Source organism: Pelodiscus sinensis, chromosome 14 (genome assembly GCF_049634645.1).
Source record: "Pelodiscus sinensis isolate JC-2024 chromosome 14, ASM4963464v1, whole genome shotgun sequence".
In the NCBI taxonomy this organism is placed as follows: domain Eukaryota; kingdom Metazoa; phylum Chordata; order Testudines; family Trionychidae; genus Pelodiscus; species Pelodiscus sinensis.
In genome coordinates this window covers 21758337-21785213 of record NC_134724.1, presented here as the reverse complement: position 1 = coordinate 21785213, position 26877 = coordinate 21758337, and the positions used below count along the sequence as shown (strand labels likewise).

Here is a 26877-nt window from a genome sequence, read left to right as displayed (position 1 = left end):
TGCAGGCCTGTTTAGGGGTATGGCTACACTGTGGTGGGGGAGGGGTTTTGGAAGAGATATGCAAATAGCACTCACATTTACATACCTCATTTTACGAGGAAGAAGGGGGCTTTCAAAAGAGGGTTTTTTTCCCCGATATTTGGCCCCATGTAGACGGGGCCAAATGGTGGAAAAGCCTTTTCTGGGAAAAAAAACAGAAGAAGGTATGCCAATGTGAGCGCTATTTGCATACCTTTTCCAACCCTCTCCCCTCCAGTGTAGCTGTACCTTAGGGCAGGTCAGCCATACAGCCCACACTAGAAGCTGTTCCAATAGTCAAAGAACAAGCCATCCAGGACTGTGTAATTTGACTTGAAATAGCACACTATGTTGACAGGACTTATCCTAGGGCACTTACATAACATTTCTAAGGAACAGTGCTTTGCTGCTGGCAAGACTGTACCAAAACTTCAGGTACTTTCAAAAAAATGTTCTTGTGGGAGGCAATTGCTGCTCCTCTATTATGAATCCTTCCCATTCCCTTATTATGAACACTTGTGCAATGTTTGCAGTGTACTCAGCATAAGTTTCAGAAACAAAGGATAAACACTTCCAGCAAGTGCATTTTAGTATGCATTTGTTTGCCAACCTCCCTTCTTGGTTATGCTTAGGAGGACATTTGTTTTAAATGAGAACAAATTAATACACTCCCTGGTCCCTCCCCCTTTCTACTCTATGGAAATGTATCCTTCATACTCACAATTTAACACAAGATACGTATTTGTGGGAGCTCATCTTAAAATATTGGCACTAGATCAAAATTCCATTATTTTCACACGAGGGGCATATTTTTAAAAAACTGAGTCCTAGATGCAAATGTAAAATACAACTGTTTTACAGACATCCTCATGCTGGAGGGATCCTAAAAGCTCTTTGCTAAAATTCTACCACCACACTGATGGGCAGGTGGGGCAATTTCCTTGCTACTGATGCAGTCAACTCTTCTCTGGATATTGCTAAATATTTCTTGCTACAGATGTCTGAGGCATCAAAAATGGACCAGATTATTTCAAGTGTTTTCCAGGCTACAACTTCACCCAAGACTTAACACAGAGTCTCCACTTCCCTGCTATCTCACACTCCAAATCGCATACATTGAACATTCTGCTATATAAACAGTTACACAGAAAAACTACATTAAAAATGTTATGGTTGTAAAGTAAAACACTTCAAAGTTAAGAAATGACAGAATTAAGATTGTCCATATAACTTTAATTCAGCTCCCTTATGCATACGTTTTATGAGAGTGTTTAAGTACAGGAATATCCAGTATTTTTTCTACAGCAGAAATGTTAGATGCCAAAGGATATCCTGTCATTAAAGCTGAATTAATAGCTATCAAGAAGGCCATAGTGATTATTATACATACAAGGATACTGAAGCCAAAAGTGGTTAAGCAGAGCATGTGGAGGAATAAATTTAATCTCTATAGAGGATCTATCAGACTGCAAATTACTGGTAGGTTCTTCACTCTCAAGCCATTGGAGAAACTTGTGTGATGGCTGCCAATGTTGTAAAAGTTCTAAGAGCTCTCTCCTCTTCTAAACTTTCCTGGAGGAACTTTAGCTCTTGGAAAGCTGGCTCTTGTTCATGCTAACTCTTAGCTGAGAGGAAGCAAAAGACTGGGGACAAGGTGGACTGCTGGGTTAAAAGGAGAGAAGGATAGACAAGGATTTGGGGCAATGAGGAACCCATTTAAAGACAGCAAACTCAGGAGCAGAATCATGTATCAGCAGCACAATATTAAGACATATTAATATTAACAAAATATAAGTTAAGCTCAAATCAGCTTTGCAATCAAAATCATTTTAGAGTCCAGAAGCAGCTACTTGTAGCAGACATTCTAGAGTCAGCCAATGTATAGTTCACTGCTAACAATGCCATAAAAAAGGCATGATTTTCAAAAAGGGAATTTTACTAAAAATGTGGTTAAAAGTATGAAAAAACTGCCTGTCAACATTGTTAAATAACGTTTTAATAACTTCTCTGAAAAGCTGAATTATTTTATTCTGTGGTTTGTCAGTCAACTGTGTCCATTTTTAAAAATCTGGATGTGTCATGTCAACAACATGCCACGTTTTGCACATAGCATGTTGTATTTCAGCATGATACCTATAGTACATGAGCTGGTTAAATTATTTATTATTAAGAATTTTGATTAATTTAGCTATTTTATGAGTCATTTGTAAATCAGTTCTGGTTTCTATGGATATAAGTACAGGCAGTCCCCGGGTTACGTACAAGATAGGGACTGTAGGTTTGTTCTTAAGTTGAATCTGTATGTAAGTCGGAACTGGCATCCAGATTCAGCCGCTGCTGAAACTGATCAACAGCGGCTGAATCCGGACGCCAGTTCTGACTAACATACAGATTCAACTTAAGAACCCCAGGCATCCCCAAGTCAGCTGCTGCTGAAACTGACCAGCGGCTGATTCCAGGAAGCCCGGGGCAGGGGCTTCCTGTAGTCAGCCACTGGTCAGTTTCAGCAGCGGCTGACTTGGGGACGCCTGGGGCAGAGCAGCTGGGGTGCTGCTGGGTTGGTCCAGTAGCGCCACCGCTCCTCGGCGCTACTGGACCAAACCAGCAGCACCCAAGCTGCTCTGCCCCAGGCGTCCTGATTCAGCCGCTGCTGAATCTGACCAGCAGTGGCTGAATCAGGACGCCTGGGGCAGAACAGCTGGGGTGCTGCCCAGTTGGTCCAGTAGCGCCCAGAGCGGCGCCACGGGACCAACTGGCAGCGCCCCAGCTGCTGTACCACAGGTGTCTGGAGCAAAGCCGAGGAGCACGGGGGCAGCGGGACAGCCCAGACGCGCCATGGCTGTCCGCTGCCTGCGTGCTCCGCGGCTTTGCTCTGCTTTGCCCCCCCCACCCCGTCCTCCTGGTCTGCAGACCAGGAGGATGGGGGGGGGGGGGGCAAAGCAGAGCCAAGCCGCGGAGTGCCCGGCCAGCTGACAGCCCAGACGCGTCTGGGCTGTCAGCTGATCGCGCGCTCTGCGGCTTGGCTCTGCGGCTTGGCTCTGCTTGGCTCTGCTTTGCCCCCCCCCACCCCGTCCTCCTGGTCTGCAGACCAGGGAGACGGGGGGGGGGTGCAAAGCAGAGCCAAGCAGAGCCAAGCCGCGGAGCGCGCGATCAGCTGACAGCCCAGACGCGTCTGGGCTGTCAGCTGGCCGGGCGCTCCGGGGCTTGGCTCTGCTTTGCCCCCCCCCCATCCCCCTGGTCTGCAGACCAGGGGGACGGGGGGGGGCAAAGCAGAGCCAAGCCTCGGAGCGCGTGGGCAGCGGACAGCCCTGTCCGCTGCCCACGTGTTCCGCCGCTTTGCTTCCTCTCCCTGGTCTGCTGGAGACCAGGGAGAGGAACCCCGTTCGTAACTGCGGATCCGACATAAGTCGGATCCGCGTAACTCGGGGACTGCCTGTGTACAATAAGTAGCTTGGAAGACCAAGTGTCAGCCTATTGGTTTGTGAACTATGTACTATGCTTGTTAGTTACTTATGGTCAGGAGGACCAACAGCATTATTGCCAGGCCCTTAGAGAAGGTGAGTGGGCAGATCCATGCTCCAGGAAAGGATGGGGCCCGCCAGCCCTCAGCACCACCCGGAGCACATTGTACTGAGTCTCTCCAGCAGTCCTTAGCTGCTCCAGCAGCAATTTAAAGTACCTGGGGCTCTAGCCATCACCACTGCTGCAGTAGCACTGGCTGCAGCTGGGAGTCCTTGGCCATTTTGAATCACTGGGCCCTGTGGTAATGGCCCCTTTGCCCTCCTGTCAGAGGGCCCTTTTATGGTGAGTGGTAATGAAAAATTGATATTATTTCTGTTCCGTGACTAAATAAACTTTTAACACAGTAGATTACTATCAAAAACTGAATAAAAGATTAATAGTGTCTGATGAATACTTGCATTTGCACACAAATACTTTTGTTGAAGTGGGAATGTAGATATTCACAAGAAGAACAAAAACTTGGTTGGACACGTTTACTGAATAGGTCAGCCTGGCATCTCATACAATGTCAACTCTTCTGTGGGTTATATGTTCCAGTCCATGTAAAGGTTTGGCTGGATAGACCAAAGTTGATCAAAGAAATGGCCAATGAGAAAGAGACTTATGGATCAGACTGTTAGTCTCAACAATCCTAGCTTTCATGCTTCTAATCTTTCTGCCAGCTGTTATCTTTGTTATCTGTGTATCATTATCAAACTGTTTAATTAGCTTCACTCACATAAAACAAACACCAAAGGACTCGCTATCTCCACACAACTAGCATGAAAGAAACAAGGGACCCCATGAGAGTTCTTTAAAAGTATCCTGCTTATGAAGGGTGGGAAAGCCAAAAACACCAGAAAAACCAGCAGATGTAAGAAAAGGCTGAGTATCCTTATACATCCTTTTTCTTGCTGCCCAGTCCAGCGATGTTCACATTCTCAGAAATTTGAGGCCCTTTGTCAATTTCACTGCCAGCTAGGAATGCTATTTTCTGTTTTCAGTTTAGATGATGCACAATAAGAATAAAGTATAAAATTTCACTTTTTTGTACAACTATCTATTGTTTTTGTAATTTAGGTTGTGGTCATGCAAAGAGAAGTTGCAGTATAAATAGTTTCTTTGATACTCAATTGTAAACAAGTGAGTTTCCCTTAGGTTTTTTGTTCAGGTATGGAAAGTACTATGTATTCTGTGGAGAAATTTATCCATTGTGTGAAGGACCAAGGTGAAACTGTCAGGGTTGTTCTCCACTCCGGCACTCCGAGTGCAGAAGGTGAGAGCCCACAAAAGACCTTAAATACCTTGCCTTTATATAGGCTCTGCTTACCAAAATAAAATAAAATAAAATAAAATAAAAACAAAGCCACAAACCTCCTCCCCAGGCTCACAGGCTCTGAGGGGAGGAGGGGGGGAAGGGCTGTCACCATCAAGATATTTAATCCTGAAAAAACAGGAAGGAATACTTTAATTCCTTCCCCAGGGATACCCCAAGCTCTTTTTCCCCAAGTGAGCTTGACAAAAGAAATAAAAAACACAGAAACTGTATCTGATAGCTGACCTCCCAGGCTAGGCAGGCACACAGATCTTCTGTTACCTTCCAGGACACAAGAATCAAATCATTGCCTTAAAAATATTATGTTATTAACAAGAAACAAAAAGATATCTTAATAAAGCATGCTTGATTGCTAGGTATTATAAAGCATCTAAGAAAATAACAGATCAAAACACCAAGAGCCATAACTCTTTGGACTGTAGCTTAAATATCATGAGTGGGGAAGGAAAAGCATAGATTCTCATAGTGAAGTTTAACCAAACAATAAAAACAAAGAAAAATACACTGAATATGACTAAATGCACATTTTCTCCCTTATTTACTCATGATTCCTTCATGGTTCAGTCCTCTGTCATGTCCCGAATTCCTTGGAGGCATGGTAGCCATGCCTCGGTTTAAATCATTCTGGCTACGTCTACACTGGCCCCTTTTCCGGAAGGGGCATGTAAATTTCACCAGTCGTCGTAGGGAAATCCGCGGGGGATTTAAATATCCCCCGCGGCATTTAAATAAAAATGTCCGCCGCTTTTTTCCGGCTTTTAAAAAAGCCGGAAAAGAGCGTCTAGACTGGCCCCGATCCTCCGGAAAAAGTGCCCTTTTCCGGAGGCTCTTATTCTTATTCTTTCCTTTTCCGGAGGCTCTTATTCTTACTTCAAAGTAAGAATAAGAGCCTCCGGAAAAGGGCACTTTTTCCGGAGGATCGGGGCCAGTCTAGACGCTCTTTTCCGGCTTTTTTAAAAGCCGGAAAAAAGCGGCGGACATTTTTATTTAAATGCCGCGGGGGATATTTAAATCCCCCGCGGATTTCCCTACGACGACTGGTGAAATTTACATGCCCCTTCCGGAAAAGGGGCCAGTGTAGACGTAGCCCAGGTATCTAGATACAATTCAAATTTCAAGTCTTCCCATTGTTTTTTCTGGCTTTCTGCCAATACCCTCTGCTAGCTACCTGAGTTTAACCCTTTAGTCACTGGGTGCTGGCAGCACTCCTCCTATCCAACAGAGGTCTTCTGAACCATTTAAGTCACTGCATCATAGGGGTTGCACGGATGAGGTCTGCTGGCAGCAAGGACACAGAGACATCTTACTCACTGGAGAAAGCATCTACACCCTGTCACCATATAGCCCAACAGGAGACCACAACAGGGGTGGAATATGTACAAGCAAAGTAAAGGCCTCAAACCAATCTTTACACAGAGCCAGTAGTAAACACAGCTGGTATAGTGGGGCAGCTACCACTATTCCAGCCCATAGTAAGTTGTTTCACTCTACTTAAACAGATAGCCAGGAATCATAGGAGCAGGGAGATGCCAGGATCATTGCCACTGGCCCTGGAGTGGGCATGTGGATTTCACATCCCACCACTTTGCACTCTACCTGCACAAAGCTCAAATATTTGGATTTCATGTAGGTGGAATAGATTTCAGGCAGAATTAATGCTCCATTCTCAACTTGAGAAACGGTTGGACATAACTATCCTAAAAAGCATGGAAGTGCTTTAATTTAGTAATGTGACTGTTTCAATTGCAGGAAAGGTCAGGAGGTAGACCAGCCCAATCTTGGTCTATTTAAGAAAAGATTAAAAGTCTGATTCTGGCAAAACTCATTCTGGCAAAACTCATTCTGGCTGATGCCATAGAGGAAGGAATCCCCCTTCTGACACATAAGCAACATGGTTTCTTTAAAATACTATGGCAGTGCATCTGTGTATGGACAGATGAGATCCAGGTTCAAATCTTGGCAGCAGTAGTGTATGTGTCACAACCAGAGATGGGAGGGATGCTGTTTGGCTAGGACAGGAACTAACTGGAAATTTTCTGTCTGATGTGCATATTAAAGGATCCAATCTGTTTGAATTAGTAAGTACCTCACTCTGCTTAAACCCAATTATCTCAACTAAAGCAGTGCAGCTGTGGCAGATTTTCATTTTACTACAGTGGCTCTACATGCAAAAGGCACTCTGGGAATATATGTATTTGACCCGTTAATATTAGTATTTGCTCCTGGAACATTTATTCCTATTTAGCCAAAAGCTCAGACCCCAACATTTTGAAACTAAACAGTACATTTTTGCATCTGTGCCACTCCACATCCTTTCCTAATACCACAGTAGACTGCCTAATTGTTTTTTCTGGCCTTAAAAAAAAATCTATATGAAATTAGTGGAAACCAATGCAAAACTGATGCCCAGCACACAAGGGGTATGTCTAGACTGCATCCCTCTGTTGGCAGAGAGATGCAGATTAGACAGGTCGACATTGCAAATGAGGGAGGGATTTAAATATCCTGCGCCTAATTTGCATAAAAATGGTCACCATGTTTTTCTGACTCAGCACTTTGTCGGCAAAAAGTGGCAGTCTAAAGGGTGGTCTGTCGAGAAAGAAAGCCTTTTCCAACAGATCCTGTAAACCTAAGGGATATTTCCCCCTCCACATATACACACTTTGTATTGTTTTACAAGTATGTAATTGTATGCCATACAATTAGTTGAAGAGGTTTAGAAAAGGTCTTTCTGCAGCTACTTTGTAAAAGTCAAATATAAAAATATGTAGTAGCAAATACTAAGCAGTTCTATAATCTCCAGTAGCACTTCATATTATTTTTCACTCATTTGTGCTCATTAATCCTATCTGCTTTAACGCCAGGCCTATACCAATAACAGCATGCCAATGACAAGATATTATAGTTAAACTAGATTTGTGGCAATTGTGAACAACAGATCATAAAAAAGGCATCAATGTTAAACCTTGGATGAAATCATGGTCCTCCTGTAGCCAGGATTTCACCACTTAAATTGAACAGGTAAATATGCCTTAACATTCTACCACATATTCAGACTTTTAAAGTGTTGTTAGTCCAAAGTGAATTATACATATTTTCTTTTACAGCCATCATTAGTATTGAGTTCTCCGCTCATCAGCAGCATGACTGTTTAGTATGTATATCTTTATTGAACTAAAAACACAAGGGCAACCTATTTAAAAACCGAATGCCAAAATATTCACATAGTTGAGTCATGTCCTTTTTATAATTTCCTATGCATGGCTCTCTATATACAGAGAGAGAAAACCAGATCCTCAGCTGGTTTAAACTGCCATAGTACTATTGAACTATGGGCCATTATTTGTACAGTCTGATATTATATAACATTATTACACACAAAAAACAGTGTTAATAGAACATGATTAAGGTTGAAATCAGGGCAGAAACGTCCACCTCCCAGACAAATTTCAAGTCCCTGTTCCAGTAATGAAACTAGAGCTTTTCAAAGAAAAAGACACTAGAATTTAATATTGATCAAAACATCATATTTTCCAGTAGCCTCATTCTCAGATACACCTAACCATTTTGGCTAAAGTTTAAAAAACATCTTGTGGCACACATCCAGCAATGATAATTACAGTCCAATGGTTACAGTTTTGCAAAGTTATAATCAACTATAAACAAGGTCTTATAATGGGAAGTGCCAGGCAATCTTAATAGTAGATTATGCTAGCAGCACCAGCTATAATATTGAGGTAGGGCATGAAAAAAGGTGTAGACAACTCAGGAGAAGAGGTTATTAGGGGAAAGAAACTGGGACTGAGGAAGAATCTGAAAGGAAGATGGATGTTTGTACTCAAAGAATACGTCTAGACTGCAAGCTTCTTTTGAAAGAGATCTTCCGAAAAATCTTCTTTTGAAAGAGAGCGTCCACACTTCAAAGCAGATCGAAAAAGCGATCTGCTTTTTCAAAAGAGCATCCACACTCACTGGATGCTCTCACATAAAAGGTCACCCAGAACCACTTGTGTCAGGGCATTAGGTCAACCGTTACTTCCGGGTGCTGTTACCTAAGGCTATCTGAGACATGTACTTAAAGGGACCCCCCCTGGACAGCCATTTCTCAGCTTCTGCTGCTTGCTGGCCTACCTCTGAGGGACGTCAAAACTTTTGCAGTGCGTGCTTTGGTTGCCCAGCTTTCTTGGACACCATAGGGTTTTTTTTCTCTTTTTGCCATGGAACCAGAGTTGTCCCTGGGCAGGCGATGGCCCCACACTGCCATGCTGCAGCTTCTGCAGCACTTTCAGCAGACCATCATGACAGTCCTGCCCCAGCTTGACTCAGAGCTCAGCATTGAGAACCTCTGCCTGGATGTGGGAGCAATGTCCTTGCCCTCGTACCCCATGATTGAGAGGTGATTTTGGAGGCTGGAACCAGTTCCGACTGGTGGGACTGCCTCATGATTGAGCGGTGGGACAACCACCAGTGGCTCCAAAACTTCCGCATGCGGAAGGCCACTTTCCTGGAGCTGTGTGCCTGGCTTGCCCCTGCCCTCCAACAACAGGACACTCACCTGCAACCTGCCATCCCCCTGGAGAAGAGGGTCGCAATTGCCATGTGGAAGCTCACCACCCCCGACAGCTACCACTCGGTGCGATACCAGTTCAGTGCGGGGTTATGGAGGAAAGGCACTTTCAGTGTACAGTCCCAGCGGGGGGTGAAGGGGAGGGGAGGCTGGAAAAGGGAGACCCTCGGGAAAGGTGAATGGGAGTGGGGGCTGGAGGGGGAATGGGAGGCAAGGCCCAGCCCCGGGGGGGGGGGGAAGAGGGTTGTGCCATCCCGCCCTCACACAGCCCGGCTGCTGGGGGGGGCGGTCTCATAGGGGGTGGCTCCTGGGGTATTTGGCAGGGAGGAGGCAGGCATCTTGCAAGGGCTCAGACACCCCCTCTCATTCTCTGTTTTGTGTGTTTCTTCTGTAGGTGGTGAGGGCCATCACCTCCATGCTGCTGCACAGGATCATCCACCTTGGAGACCTGGACCACATCATGGCTAGATTTGCTGCCCTTGGAATCTCAAACTGTGGAGAAGCGATCAATGGGACACACATCCCGATCCACACACCACACCATCAAGCGGCCTAGTTTATAAACAGGAAGGGCTACTTCTCTATAGTGCTGCAGGCCCTGGTCGACCATCAGGGACAGTGTTCAGACATTTCTGAAGGATGGTCGGGCCGGGCACATGATGTCTGCATATTTAGGAACTCTAGCCTCTACCGCAGGCTGGAACATTCTTCCCCCAGTGGGACTTTGTGGTTGGGGATGTGCAGATGCTGACTTGCATTGTGGGCAACACGGCCTACCCACTGATGCCGTGGCTCATGAAGCCCTACACTGGCCACCTGGACCCAAGCAGGGAACAATTTAATGTGCACCTTTTTTTTTTTTTTTTTTTTTTAATAGAATCATAGAATAATAGGACTGGAAGGGACCTCAAGAGGTCATCGAGTCCAGCCCCCCACCCTCAAGGCAGGACCAAGCTCCACCTACACCATCCCTGACAGATGTCTATCTAACCTGTTCTTAAATATCTCCAGAGAGGGAGATTCCACCACCTCCCTTGGCAATTTATTCCAATATTTGACCACCCTGACAGTTAGGAATTTTTTCCTAATGTCCAATCTAAACCTCCCCTGCTGCACTTTAAGCCCATTACTCCTTGTCCTGTCCTCAGAAACCAAGAGGAACAAATTTTCTCCTTCCTCCTTGTGACACCCTTTTAGATATTTGAAAACCGCTATCATGTCCCCCCTTAATCTTCTTTTTTCCAAACTAAACAAGCCCAGTTCATGAAGCCTGGCTTCATAGGTCATGTTCTCTAGACCTTTAATCATTCTTGTCGCTCTTCTCTGTACCCTTTCCAATTTCTCCACATCTTTCTTGAAATGTGGCGCCCAGAACTGGACACAATACTCCAGCTGAGGCCTAACTAGTGCAGAGTAGAGCGGCAGAATGACTTCACGAGTTTTGCTTACAACACACCTGTTGATACAACCTAGAATCATATTTGCTTTTTTTGCAACAGCATCACACTGTTGACTCATATTCAACTTGTGGTCCACTATGACCCCTAGATCTCTTTCCGCCTTGCGCCTTCCTAGACAGTCGCTTCCCTTCTTGTATGTATGGAACTGATTGTTCCTTCCTAAGTGGAGCACTTTGCATTTCTCTTTATTAAACCTCATCCTGTTTACCTCTGACCATTTCTCTAACTTGCTAAGGTCATTTTGAATTATGTCCCTATCCTCCAAAGAAGTTGCAACCCCACCCAGTTTGGTATCATCTGCAAACTTAATAAGCGTACTCTCTATCCCAATATCTACATCATTGATGAAGATATTGAACAGTACGGGTCCCAAAACAGACCCTAGCGGAACTCCACTTGTTATCCCTTTCCAGCAGGATTTAGCACCGTTAACAACAACTCACATGCCTTTTTCTGGAAGACCACTTTCAGAAAACCCATTATTCCTCATAAATTGAGGTTTACCAATGTCGGGAAAACACCTGCATTTTCGATTTTCTTTCAAAAGAATGCGATTGCAGTGTGGACACAGGTGAATTTCTCAAAAACCTGGCCGTTTTTCTAAAAAACCCCAGTAGTCTAGACTCACCCGAAGAGAAGTTATTCCACATACCAACAGGAGCCGGGAAAAAGATTTAATTTGTCCATTGACTGTAATAACATCATATGGAGTTGCTGATGTCAAGCAACACATTCCGTAAAATGTGGTAAAAACATTCCGTTTTGTCTCCCCTTACCACACAGCTTCACCACACCATTGCTAAAGTTTTGTTTCCTTAGTTAAATGATGGAGGTGACAAAAGGATTCAATATATTAGATTCAAAGAGGTTAATATGGGATGCTTTGAGAGTTTGTATATTGGCAGGTGTACCTTAAGATACTGGAGATTCACTTGCTATTATATTTTGACTAGCAAAATATTCGTGTTAGGTTTTATTAAAAAATGACAACCATAATAGAATATTCTCTCAATTTTTAGGCATGTATGAGATTGTGAAACTGAATTTATGTATCTTAATACTCTGTCAGTATGGCAAAATGCTTATATTATTTTATCTGACTAGATGCCAACTGATAGTTACTATAAGAGTGCAGATATCTGAGCTTTAAAAGACTCAAGTTGTAAATTAAAGAGGATACAATATAATTTGCATCGTGAAACTCTTCACTACGACCACATTTTAATTAGGAATATAAGAAATTATTTGAATAGGAGGATAATTGTGCAGTTTCAATTAAACATTCTTTAATTACTCATTTGGGTAGTATTAGTAGAAGAAATTGATCTTCAAAGCAAGTCTTAATCCAGCAAAAAGCAGGCTATCATGTCTGCTCTCTGAAGAATTCAGACAGGTCCCAATTAGAAGGAACTCAAAATAGTTGTCTAAGATTAGAAGTCTAGCAGATAGACTAAAGATGGGCTTTTTATCATCATGGCAACAGGTCTTTTTTCTTGCTTTAAACTTTGGTAAAGAATTATTTTCTGTGTTAAAAGGCTTCTAATACCCATTTATTGCTTAACTAAGAGTAAATTGAAGGAATCATTATGCAATTCAGTACTCAGTACATGGATCATCACAGAGAGTTACAAAATGCTAGTTTGCTTGGACATATAAAATCATAAACAATACAATTGTATATGTGGCTGTTGATAATAGTGGTATTTAAATGTGTGCCTAGCTCTATTCCGAGAGAAACATAAGTTTCTCTTGACAAGCTTTTTCATATTATTACTGGCTAACACTATATTTTAATCATTACAAAATTTCTGGAACTACTTTTTTGTTCTTTAAATAAAAACATTTCAACAAAGCTCTAGGAAATGTTTGCAATGAAGTCTTGCACAATGTCAGTTTTAATAAAGATGTTTTCTAAAATTAAAGTATGCTACACATCAAAAACAAGAAAAATATATAAACTATTTAAGTTCATTGAAAGTAGTATGATTTACCTCTTAAGTTCTCTGTTCAAAGTAAAATTTGAATATAGAAGGCTGTTTGGGTAAACTCTATATACTTCTCAAAACTGGCGGAACAAATCAGCTGCTATATAATGAGGCTAAATTGTTGTCTTTTGTGGACTATAGAATATCACTTCCAAACTTCTAGTCTCTCCACCTTCTCTAAAAGCCTTATGCTACAATATATGGCTGATGTAATCTTAAATTTTTGATAGCCCTACTCAGTGTGTCATGACACTATATCAAGGGAATGGATACTCCCTTAGGATTGCCAGTACAGGCAGTCCCCGGGTTACATGGATCTGACTTACATCGGATCCCTACTTACAAACGGGGTGAGGCAACCCCGCACTAGCTGCTTCCCCCCAGCAGACCAGGGAGATGTGAAGCTAGCGAGCCCCCCCCCCAGCAGACCAGGGAGACGTGGAGCGGCTTTTCTCAGCAGACATCTCAGCTTGAGAATAAAGGACTGAGGGAAGTGAGGTGTGGGAGAATAAAACTGAGCTCTGGAGAAATGTTTGGCTAGAGTTTCCCCTACAATATGTACCAGTTCCGACTTACATACAAATTCAACTTAAGAACAAACCTACAGTCCCTATCTTGTACGTAACCCGGGGACTGCCTGTACTGGTAAGGAAGAGCTTTTGTAATTCTGGGCATTATGTAGGCTTCACTCAGAGGAAACCATCCATCTCCAAAAATGCTAATCCCTGGGATTCCACTCTTTCATGTCAGTCTGCCTCTCAAAAAAGTCAACTTCATGATGACCCAGTCTCCTGGCCAACTAAGCCTGGACGTGTCTCCCTCAGAAGCCTATTTTAGGATGAATTAAGGTATTTCCTGCAGGGCCCCTAATCTTCCCTAAATAAATTCAAGAAAAAAAAATAATGGTAGATAATTCATGAAAATAAAAGCCAAATTCACTCATCAGATGAATTATTTGCTTTTAAGTATTCTAATACCTACTAGCAGTATACTTATTCCCAGTTTTCCTGAAAGCATAAATCCATACCATCTGACCAAAATCTGGACATTTACAACAGCTGGCTAATAGATATGGCTAAGGCTTTTGGGTTTAGCTTTGCAAAGTATTTGAGGAAAATTGTAATTTGTTTTCAGTACACAGTTGTATCCAAGATTGCCACACCTATAAAATTATGATTTCAACAAATGATGTAAGAACTTCTCTCAACAATCATGCAGGGAGAGGCTGGAAGGAGTCTTACCTTATGTCAATGTATTTTAATCCACTCAACACCATAGTATTTAAGCTGAAAATTTAAATAGCAACAATTCCATACAGAAGTTGCATGTTCCCCCCCTCTATTATTTATAGAGGGTTCCTTATACTTTATCGTGAGAGATGCTGCCAGATGTTCTGCAGCTGTCATTATCAAGGAAAGGATAAAGAGCAAATAGATTTTTTTATTGCATCCTAAATCCTGATTTGTGATAATAGAGAGTTTTGCAGCTGAGACCTAATACTGAGAATGCACAACTCCTGCATCCTGAGAATTTTACCCTGGTTTCTATCAGCCAGGGAACCCTAACTAGTTTAAACTGTTGCCATAGAAAGCGTGCTGATCTCCAAGGAAAACAGGTTCCATCCCATCACAGGCTCTGAAGATTAGCAACAGCAATACCGAAGCACATCAGGAACAAGATAGAAAGCCATCAGAGTGCAGAGAACCAATGTGCTGTGCTCTCACTAGTTAAGGTTTCCTAGTAGGCAGGCCACTGCGTATTGGATCAATGGAAATGACTATAGCGACTTCACAGTCAAACCCAGTGGAACGTATTATAGTAGCCCATCCTGGAGACTAAGAAGATATGGGTCACTATGACTAACTGTGCATCTGATCAAAAAAGTTGCCCTTTCCTAGCTAGCAGAAGGTCTGTCTGGCTGCTACTATACTATTTGGGTGTCTGCTGTTTGATAGACATATATTCAACTGTCATAACTGGCAAATACAGCAGTTGCTTTTGATCTCCAGAATTTACATTGTTGCGACTTTCTACCTGTTTACACTGGAGGTGTTGGCATCTAGGTTGTTGTAAGGGCAGAAGGCTTACAGAGGTATTATGGAAAAGTAATAAGGGTGATTTGCTCAACCAGGTCAAGCTGATGTCCTTTCATCAGATAACCAAACAGTTGGACTTGCTTTTTGGTAAGGTCATTATATAGAAGGCATTTATTTAAAGCTGCAGCTTCATTTTGAAAAGGTTGTTATTTGTGGGCAAAGCGAGGAGGAAAAGAGGTGGAGGTTGTGGCCACCAGCCATATTAAAATAACTTCTGATTCACTGGTTATATTTATAGCTGGTAGCTTATTTCAGTTGCTTTTTAATTATATTAAATGGAAAGCATCAAAGATCTGAGCTGAAGAACTATCACTAAAGAACATATACTTTACAGAGATGGAAGGGATACATGCAGAAAGCTGCAGGTAGCCTCTGCCTAGAGCATGAGTTTCTCAAAATGCAATCTCAGGTATTCTATGGGTTTATATAAAAGTATATGCCAGAGAAATCACAAATAAATTTAAAATCCCTAAAAGAAAAAAAAGAAGGTTTTAAATGCTACAGATTGTTTTTGTCCAGCAAAGAACTAATAGCAAAATTCATGTGGAATTTTTTAAATGTGAAGGAAAATACAGATAAAATTTTATCCCTAATTACTTGAATGCACAGATTTACTCTTTGGGTGTTTCTAGACTACATGGTTCAGTCGACAGAGCCATGTAGATGAGGCAGGACGACAAAGGGAAATGAAGCAGCGATTTAAATAAATCGCCGCTTCATTTAAATCAAAATGGCTGCCGTGCTGTGCTGATCAGCTGTCTAGACAGTGCAGCAGTCTAGACAGGGATCTGCCAACCCTTCGTTGGCAGATCCTTTATGCCTCCATAGATATTTTATTCCAGTGCTTAACCACCCTGACAGCTAGGAAGTTTTCCTAATGTCCAACCTAAACCTCCCTTGCTTCAATTTAAGCCCATTGCTTCTTGTCCTATGAGGTCAAGGGGAACAATTTTTCTTCCTCCTCCTTGTGACACCATTTTAGATACTTTAAAACTGCTATCATATCTCCTCTCAGTCTTCTCTTTCCCAAACTAAACAAGCCCAATTCTTTCAGTTTTCCCTCACAGGTTATGTTTTCTAGACTTTTAGTCATTTTTGTTGCTTTTCTCTGGACCTTCTCCAATTTATCCACATCTTTCCTGAAATGTGTCACCTAGAATGGGGCACAATACTCTAGTTGAGGCCTAATCAGCACAGAGCAGAACAAAAGAATCACTTATGTTTTTCTCACAGCATTCTTGTTAATGCATCCCAGAATCATGTTCTTTTTATTGCAACAGTGTCACACTGTTGACTCATATTTAGCTTGTGGTCCACTATGACGTCTAGATCCACTTCTGCAGTATTCTTTCCTAGACAGTCACTTCTTTTTGTATGGGTGAAACTGTTCCTCCCTAAGTGGAGTACTTTGCATTTGTCCTTATTGGACTTAATCCAATTTATCTAAGGCCATTTTTCTAGTTTGTCCAGATCATTTTGAATATAACCCTATCCTCCAAAGCACTTATAACCAACTCCTCCCAGCTTCATGCCATCTGCAAATTTTATAAGCAAATTTTTTTGCTGAAGATATTGAACAGAACTAGCCCCCAAACTGATCCTTCTGGAACTCCACTTGTTATGCCCTTCCAGCATGACTGTGAACCATTGATAAATATTTCTGAGAGTGGTTATTGAATCAGTTATGCATCCATCTTATAATAGCACCATCTAGGTTGTATTTCCCTATTTTTTTATAAGGAGGTCATGGAAGACTGTATCAAAAGCTTTACTAAAGTCTAGGTATAATACATTGGTATAAATGGCTGGTAAGTTCTTTTTAGCAATGGACCAAGGATCAGTGGCTAAGCTGATTTATCAGATTTGTCTGTAGCTTTCGATTTTACTCCACGTTATTAAGTAATGTTGACTTGTCCAGTGAATCTTGAGGGAGACGGGAAAATAGTGAATTTATTGTTCCTTTGTAAGATTGCTTATTTTCTCCAATAGCCCTCTATTAGAGTCTTATAGGATCGCGTACCCCAACTATTTGGTATTAAACAAGAGTAGATTGTGAGATGCTTTGGATTGAGATTTCATCAACATAGCCAGTAGAACTCACCTCTACATCTTCTTTTCACTGAAATCAGACTCCACTATGTGACAGAGAAGGGGCTCTGGAGGTGGACAAAGTAGTTACACATGGCTTGGATGAGGCTTATTGGCAAGTGAAAACGCCTAAGTGAGTTGGAGGAGGCACTATTTGCATCATTTTCAAGGGTTCAGCCTTGCAATAGGCTATACTATAGGGCTATTCTTGAAGTCTACCTAGACACTTAAGATCAAGTAGAACTTGCCCCCTTTGAGGGGCAAGCTGGCATGACAAATAATACCTGTGCTAAAGTCTCTATTTGTTTCCTTTCACTTCTGGCTTGCCACTTCAGATATCAATGGAGATCTTTAAAGACTAGAATGGTTATTCAAGACATTCTCAACTTTGCACCTTTGCATAGCAGTACAGGTGGATGAGTGGTTCTCTCTTAGACCCTAAATTTAAAAGCTCCACCACAGACAGCAGGGGGCTCTCAGCTGAGTGCTCCCTCTTTAGAATTCACTTTTCTTGGTAATTTCTCATGGCCCACTATTAGAGATCTTGTGGTCAAGTCCTCAGCAGATGTACATCAGCATAGCTCCATTGACTTCAATAGAAGTATGTCAGTGTATAGTAGCTGAAACCCTAGCCCCATTTTATTCAGTGCTTTACTGACTGATTTTCTTATATTCATAATCTTACTTTTCAAAAGTTGTGATTGATTCACTATTGGAAGTGCTTAGTTGTCACTACAAAATAAATTATAGAAATTAACACAATCAATATATCACAAGAGCAGCTTCCCCACTTCCTGTCCTAACCACCAAAATTCCAGATACCAGAAGAACCATTTGGAAGGAACTTATTATAAGACTATTCTATCACTGCAACAGGGACAAATTATTTCAATCCATAAATGCCAGGGATGGCACTCCCCAGGGCCCTTGCAGGTGAACTGTACTAAAAGCCACTTAAAGTGTTGAGTGGAACCATTTATGTTCCAGGTATTGTGGGCCAGGATGGGTGCATGCTACTGGGTCTCTCCTGAAGGAATCAAAACATGAGAATGGGCATTTGTTGATAGCATATAGTAGCATCAATTGGACTTTTTGATCATCTTAATTTCAGGATCTGGCCTGAAATCCACAATGATTTTGAATGGGTTTCACATGTTAGTAGGGACTAACTAGTCAGAAATCTTAGGTGACTGAAGACATTTTGTACCTTTTATACTTCCTCCCTCAATAAATAACTGCCATTATGGTGCATTAATCCATAAATGCAATTACTACATTATTATTAATTGTTCAAATCTAGAGTCAATTTGTCACTTAGATGTTTGGTCCTCTTTGTCGTTGTCCTTTCTGGGCTGGAGTGTGGTGTGGCTCTCATTTTCCTACATGAGCCTCCTTTTCTCTTCATTGTTAAAATGTATATTTGTAACAATTATAAAAATACTCTAAGGGTATGTCTACACTACAAAGTTAATTCGAACTAACAGACATTAGTTCGAATTAACTTTGATAGGCGCTACACTAGCGCTCCGCTAGTTCGAACTTAATTCGAACTAGCAGAGCGCTTAATTCGAACTAGGTAAACCTCATTTTACGAGGACTAACGCCTAGTTCGAATTAAGGGCTGTGTAGCCACTTAATTCGAACTAGTGGGAGGCTAGCCCTCCCCAGCGGCCACTCTGGGCACCACCAGGGAAACTCATCTGCCCCCCTCCCGGCCCCGGAGCCCTTAAAGGGACACGGGCTGGCTACGGTGCCCGTGCCAGGTGCAAGCCTTCCAGCACCCAGCCAGTAGACCCTGCACCTGGCACGGCTCGAGCCAGCCACCTGCTGCCACCCAGCCCTCCACCTCTTCCTGGGACCAGGCTGGCGACTCCCGGGAGCCTGCCCGGGTCCGCAAGAGGCGGGCGCCCCCCTGGTTTAGTGCGGAGATCGTGGTCCTCATCCACGACCTCTGCACTAGGCACAGGAAAGTGGCCATCTAGGGCAGGGGAGCTGCCAGCCTGGCCACCCGGGAGCAGGTTTGCATGAAAAATCAGGGTGGTCCACTGAGACCCCCGACCCTGAGCCCTGAGTTTAGAATGTCCGTACTGGGTCAGACCAAAGGTCCATCTAGCCCAGTAGCCTGTCTGCCGACAGTGGCCAACACTAGGGACCCTGGAGGGGATGGACTGAAACAATGACCGAGCCATTTGTCTCATGCCATCCATCTCCAGCCTTCCACAAACAGAGGCCAGGGACACCATTTCTACCCCCTGGCTAATACCACTCCATGGACCCAACCTCCATGACTTTATCTAACTTCTTTTTAAACTCTGTTCTAGTTCTAGCCTTCACAGCCTCCTGCAGCAAGGAGTTCCACAGGTTGACTATTTGCTTTGTGAAGAACAACTTTCTGTTATTAGTTTGAAGCCTGCTACCCATTCATTTCATTTGGTGTCCTCTAGTCCTTCTAGTATGGGAACTAATGAAGAACTTTTCTTTATGCACCCTCTCCACACCACTCATGCTTTTATAGACCTCTATCATATCCCCCCTCCGTCTCCTCTTTTCTAAGCTGAGAAGTCCCAGTCTCTTTAGCCTCTCTTCATGTGGGACCTGTTCCAAACCCCTGATCATTTTAGTTGCTCTCCCCTCTCCCACCCTCTCTCTTCCCCTCTCCTACCTCCTTTTCCCAGTTTCCCCGAGTTTTGTTCAATAAAGAGAGTTTCTATTTTTGAACACACGTGTCCTTTATTTTGTACATCAGGAAGGGGAGCTAGGGAGGGGTAAGTGGAAGGAGGCGAGGGAGGAATGGGGTACGAGCCCCCGATGGGGAGGACTGGGGTGGCTCTGCGGGCTGCTCAGGGTGGAAGTTCTCCTGAAGCCCCTTGATTGACCCCCCCCTCTGGATGGCAGCCTGCGGCAAGTGCAACCGGGCTGATGGCCGAGTGCTGTGATGTGCCGAGTGTGGGCACTCAGGGCACTCCAAGCCAGGACTGCTTTGCAAGAGGGGAACCCCTGAGAACTGTCTGTCCGGGGTGGGGGTCGGGTCCCTTTAAACACAGCCCTCGGCTAGCCTGAGGCAGCAGCTCCACACTCTAAGTCCTAATCTGATGCTCTGCCGGCACTGCTTCCGGCCATCCTTAACCTCAGTTCAGGGTCCACTCAGTGTGGATATGCTAGTTCGAATTAGCAAAACGCTAATTCGAACTAATTTTTAAGTCTAGATGCATTAGTTCGAATTAGCTTAGTTTGAATTAACTAATTTGAACTAAGTTAGTTCGAATTAGTGCTGTAATGTAGACATACCCTAAGAGAGTTAGAAAATAATTTTCCTTCACTAGTATGGAAGTATTTTCATGTAAATAATTTTTCTTTCAGGTAATAATAATAAAATAGAATTCCTGGGGTTCTACTCTCATACTCTACTTTGAGTAAATCTCACTGATATCAAGTGAGCACCTAGGGAGTGCTCCAAGGGAACTCTGAGAAAAGCTGAAGCATCAGAACTTTGTGAAGGGAAGTTACTCATATCCTCTGAGTTTGCATGTGGTTTGGGAAGATGGGAGGGCAAGCATGGTGACATAGGGTCCTCTGATTTCTCCCACCGGTGAGTAATTTGAAACACTCCAAAGTCATGAATCATTAAACCCTTCTCACCATTAAGTGGCATACATTATCTCTTACTGTTCTTAATGGCTATTAACTAGCTCAAGTTTTCAATCAAGTTTAAGAATTCCAATACACTAAATTATTCCCCACCTCTCCTGAGAAAGTTGTGGATCAGGGTACCCATAGCTATGTTACAATTACAATACTATTTTCAGAAATCTACAAATACAGGTAAGCAATTTCCTGTTTAGGACAGTGCATTATAAGATTTTTCCATTCCTGTTTTCTAAAGTATTGCAGAGATGTCCTGTAAGATAAAGAATAGAATCAAACAAGATTAAGAGGCTTGCTATGCTTAATGAATACCAGAGTTTCAACATGTTTTGTAATTGCTGGATTTCACCAAAATCACAAGAAGATTTTAAGGATGACATGGAGCAGAGATTTTTGGACAGCAGACTCATGCCAAAAGTAGAAAACAAATATGTAGAAACAGCATAATAGGTAGCTGTTATATTTGCCTCCCCAAAACTTAAGCCTTTAGATGCACGCTAATGTGTGCTAATAATGTGCTAATATGGATAACATCTGTACCACTGCAGCTTTTAAATCTTATGCTGCAATTTCTAGTAAGTATTCATTGGGGGAAAATTTGGAATATCATTATTACATTTTTCTCCAGGTGCTGAAAAAGGTCTAGACTGAATGCTAGATTTAGAACATACATTGCACTTTGTCCACCACAGTCATGAAATAGGCACCTTCTGTATTTTGTATGCAGTTGTTCCTTATTTACACGTCTACAATACAAAACACGACACACAATCCATAATAGACACCATGCCTCCCACTTTCACTAAATAATGCATCCAAGTATTTCAGATATCTAAAGGGAAAGTCTGTAAGAAAAGTATGTAGCCATTAATCTGTATAAACGATTTGGAGGAGAAATGCATGTGTGCATTTAAGGGAATACTGAACTAAATCAAAGAAAAGAAACATTTTAACTGACATGAAAATAAATGTTACCCAGTGATCACAGAAATCTGTTTCTGGAAAGTAGGTACATACTTGGAGATTTAAAGCATAAAGTATGTTTATAGCTCCCTCTGATGACCATTGGACACTACACAACATAAGTCTTCTTTTATTTTTGTTCATGCATTCAACTGACAGCTGACTGGTTAAATTCTAATTGCTTCCAAGTGAGGTCAGCAAAGGTATTTATCGAAAAGAACTGAACAACAGGCTCAACACATACACGCGCATGCACAAGCACATACACACACCACAACTCTTGCGTGTTGATTTATGGAAACAATTATAATTCTGCTGAAGACTTTCTGAGCTAAGAAAGTTTGTAGCTACGGCAGAGAGTCTCATGTTGCAAAAGGCAGACAACAGAAATGGAATACTTGTATACCCAGCTGTTATCAGGAACAAGTAAGTTATCTATCCTTTAAAAGTATGTTCAAGGCATTGTAACAACTAATAACTTTTTCAGTTTTCTTGATTGATGTATGTTAGAATAAACCTTCTTGACATTTTCTTTAAACATCTACAAGTAACTGAATTATGTATAATATATAAAAATAGAGTCCCATGAACATTTGGTCTGTCTTTACATTTAAACTAGAGAAGTGTGGGCAGTTCTCTAGGAAGAATGTGGCTAACTCCAAAGGTATAGGCATGAAGTAATCAAATGTAAGAGATGCAATAGCAGTCTACTTAGTTCAGTAGCTCAGCTAAATCAATAGTTTTCTTTTTGAAAGCCTTATTACTGAAGTACAAAGAGAGAATTGTACATAGTTCAAATGAGTGCTGCTATCAAGATCTCATAGTAGATATGTCTTGCATGTGGGCTTATGTATGTTTTTTAAGACGTTAACAGTGTCACTGCATAAAGCTAAAAAGGTTTTTTTGCTACGCTACAGTAGTCATACAGCATATATTACAGTTGCACACGTGTAACAATTGACCATAAAAATTTATCCATGACACTTTTCTCATAGATCTTTTACTTTCAGTGCAAGCAGCAAAATCAAGTAGTACAGAAGGTCATGACAGCCAAGGTTATTATAACCTGTTTCTTTAAAGGATATCCTGACTGAAAAGATATTTAAGGAGCTATCCTGTTTCAACATCAGTAACTATTAAGGAATAAGGATCAGAATTCTGGAAGAGGAAGCAATCTCAATTAAATCAATCTACAACTCGTTGTAAAGACAGAAGGCAGGTCAATGACCTAGAAGCAACGATCTACTTGAGATTTAATTTTCATTATGTTGTTCATGAACACCCAGAACACTGCACTATAATGCACAAATGGATACTGACATGGATCCTGCCAACTTTGCTCTACAGATCATATTTTTACATTATCTTTCTAGTGGGCACTATATCTTTAGCTTGCAATGACATGACTCCAGAGCAAATGGCTACAAATGTGAACTGTTCCAGCCCGGAACGACATACCAGAAGCTATGATTATATGGAAGGAGGGGATGTAAGAGTAAGAAGACTTTTCTGTCGAACACAGTGGTACATGAGGATTGATAAACAAGGCAAAATAAAAGGGACACGAGAAGCAAACAACAACTACAGTAAGTAATGTCTCTGCATTTGAAATTTGTATTGAAAGATTTTAAAATGTGGCTTTTTATCCCTTCATTTATGATGCTTTCACAATAATTTTGTAAAGTACAGTGACCATTCTATTAGACATGTTTTCCAATTAATCATGCAGCAGGACATTTGGTATTGATTTTGAAATGCGTCACTTTAAATAATACGTTACCAGTATGTTGTAGATCTACCAATGTATTAGTTACAGCTGGTAGCTATTAGCAAACAGAGAGCGTATTTTAACAAGTGAATTAAGGTTGTACATCTGCAAAAATATAACCACAAACTCTATGCTCATAAAGTACTTATAAAACATTAAACCACATTTATATAGGACGCAAATGATCTACAAGCTCAGTATGTGTGATTTAGCAATAAATATATATTCAATATTAGAACATTTAATGGAAAGAATTATTAAAATTGTCTTGCAAAACCAGTTGGACAATTTGCCGGCTAGGAACAAAATTTATTATAGCTTTTACAGCACATTATTACTATAATAATGACAAAATATTCTCTTCTCTCATTTCTAAAAAAGTTCACCCACCCGGAGAGGGTGGACATGTAAAATTTTACAATTATGCTTTTAACATGAGCTAATGGTTTTTTATAGTAATCCTGATTCACCTATATCAATATTTAAAATAATTTTCATATTTTGCATGTGCTGTTCTTACCAATTTGACAATTTATATACGGTATTGCAAATTTAGGAAAATATCACAACTACTTCAAGAAAATTGGTGCGTGATTTCTTTAATTCAGAACAAAATAAAAATACAGAGAACTATGTATTTTAGTGCTTAAAATGAGAAAAAGTACAAAATAATTATTGCTTTAGAGTGTCAGAGGCATCTGTTTTTCCAGTGAATAGTGTTTATAGGCATCTTAAACATCAAAACTCTGACCTGTGATGTTTAAAAATGTTGTTGGGTTACTTGCCATATAAATTAGGAAGCATTATATAATAGCCAAAAGAAAAACAAAGTGAAAGAGTTTGTAATATGATTGGTCATTTTCAGTTGAAAATTTATTTTCCCTCCCAAATTCTCATTCTTTTCAAGTACTATGCTTGGCTTGTCCGCATCATCTTTACTTCAGGATTGTAACTAGCATTGGGCATCTTACATAACTCAAAGAGTTTTCTTCAGAAATGTTACTATTTCTTTTAAAATTAGTTTTATATTAATCTCCTTTCCCCCACAATCTATCACATTTTACATATTTATATGATTTGAAAAATGTAAGACATCAATTTATTGGCTATGGGCCAAATCCAAGAGATTTTTTTTAGTTAGTTTTTACAACCTTTCATTGACTTCCACTGGGACACTGCCAGAGTAAAGACCAAAGGACTATATTCTACAAGCGAAATCTTTGCCTCATTGATTTTAATCAGGCTAGCACTTCATCCTAATCATTCATATATAAAAATAGACTTCTGATTTTTTGGCAACACTAGTACATGCTCAGTTATATTTATCTGCTTATTACGTGTATACTGTCTCTGTAGATGAATGTAAAGCTCCACACACTCAAATAATTATGCAAATTTAGATACCATGCTCTTTAACCAATGTGCTGGTTGTAATTTACCATTATCTCAAATTCAAATAAAGACTCATAATTTGTGATTCCCTGTTCTTGCTGCATACTTATGATTTTAATAATTGTTTATTTTAGGATTTAATTATTAGTATCTAGGTTTTTACTAAAATGTAGTATATTGACTCAAACGTTTTTAAAAAAAAATTTTTACAATACAAAATCTTCAATACTTTATTTACCAAATCAGGTGTGATTTAAAGAGATGCCTTTGCCACAAATAATTGTATGTAGAGATATGAGGGAGGTTTCCCAATATATTAAATTTAATCTGCTTGCAGATCTTAATTTACTGCATGTATTAGGAAATGATTATTTTAGTGTTTTTTTGTTGGATAAACAGGATTGAGAAAACAAGGCATAGATAGAGGTTATGGAGAAAAAAATCAATTTAACACTGATAACAGGGTAATATTATCAGAGAACTTCCTGTGTATTATCAAATCAATACAAATGAACATGACAGAAAACTTTCTGAAAATGTGCTTATGGCCATATACTAAACCACATTTTCAGTCTGAATTCAGATAAGAAAGAAATTGAACTAATTTGCTTTCCCCCTGACAAATGTTATTTTTACAGCAATGAACCCAGACACCTCTTATTTGTATCAAACTTGTCTTTAAAATTATATCTATTACCTAAATGGACAAATCCATGTGTGTCAACTTCACTCATCTCTTTTTAGTGACTCACTTGTTCGTAATGCTCAGTGTGGGAAGTGGTAAACCAGACTATTAATTTTCTCTGGATGATGGTACCCCAAAGGAGTCAACCACTTTACCTTCTGTGATTGTTAATGATTCAGTTGCTACTCTGAGAAATGTCTTTGTGTTCTACACTGCCAGCTATGATATGCTGGCACTATATAATCTTAGAACAATGCAAAGATATTTCCTGGATTTTCTACTTTTGAAAGAGAAAATCATAATTGTCTTCCATAAGAAATGGGAATGCTGTTGTAAAAACACTGTGGTTTCCTGTATCTTGAAAGTAGGAAAGAATCTAAGATAAATCCGGTCATAAAGAAACAGATGTAAAAGAAGAACTCAACACCCCCTTATCTGCTGGTTCACTATCGGAAACATGAGATTCAGATTCAAGTAGGGAAATCTCATTGTAATATTTAAGTGTTAATGAAAGATGATAAGATTGACAGTCATGCAGATTGAAATCACCAGTTTATTCATATACCATACATTGTATAACATGGACCGTAGGCAAAGTAAACTTCCTCACAACTAGAAATCTTTCAAGAATGTCATTAATGGAACCCTATAAAAATCATAGCAAACATAGAAAACACATTCATCAAGCAGAAATTGGTGTACAGTTCATTGTATTAGTGGATTGCTGTTACATGATAACATATTGAAGCAAATATTTAACATTAATCTCAAAATTATTTCTCTAAATTCAAAGTTAAATTGTTACAAATTATACAGTTATTGTAATAATTCAGTCAGCTTGATTAAGTCTAATAAATAGCATGCACCCCAAAATCTAACCTAATCTTCATGTTTTCTGTGTTAGCAAAGATAACTGTTGAATCCTGTAATAGATCAATAATGACCCTCTTAGACATAAGAAGAATGTTTATGGCACACACACTTCAGTAAGGAGAACTTCAAATAAATCTTTAAAAATGAATAGCTATTGAAATATTGTTAATTGGTCAGATTTTATTTAAAACAAGACCCTTTGTTTCAAACATCTCTACATCTGTTGGCAGAGCCCCTTAACTTAGCCATACAGCTGAAAACTACAGAGTAAATTTGGTCATTCATAAGATAGCAAACCCCACCACTAGGCAAAGGAAATCAGCATCTGACAGAAATAACCCCACACTTCAGCCACAAAGTGCAGAGTAAGAGCGAAGAGCCTCTAACTATAACACTAAAACAATAAAGAAAAGATGTGAGGCAGAAGCCTTGTCCCTTCAGAATATTTCTTACCTTTTGCTTTCAAAACACCCATTTATTGTATTTTGCCTAAGTTTGCT

At 40.7% G+C, this 26877-nt stretch overlaps 2 protein-coding genes across 12 annotated transcripts in view; one reads left to right on the top strand and one right to left on the bottom strand.

Moving 5' to 3' along the window:
* Positions 1–26877, bottom strand: part of FAM227B (family with sequence similarity 227 member B) — a 225148-nt gene that overhangs the window by 58469 nt on the left and 139802 nt on the right. The gene's annotated exons all lie outside the window — the stretch shown is intronic.
* The window catches only part of FGF7 (fibroblast growth factor 7), a 73144-nt gene continuing 67581 nt past the window's right edge, over positions 21315–26877 (top strand). The window contains exons 1-2 of one of the 3 annotated variants that reach the window (XM_075897183.1): positions 21315–22085; positions 22670–23245. In XM_075897183.1, coding sequence (XP_075753298.1) covers positions 22960–23245 — 286 coding nt within the window. In that variant the 5' untranslated portion in view covers positions 21315–22085; positions 22670–22959. Of the gene's footprint in view, positions 22086–22654; positions 23246–26877 lie in introns of all 3 variants that reach the window. The other 2 variants (XM_075897184.1, XM_014579503.3) reach the window with 2 other exon arrangements.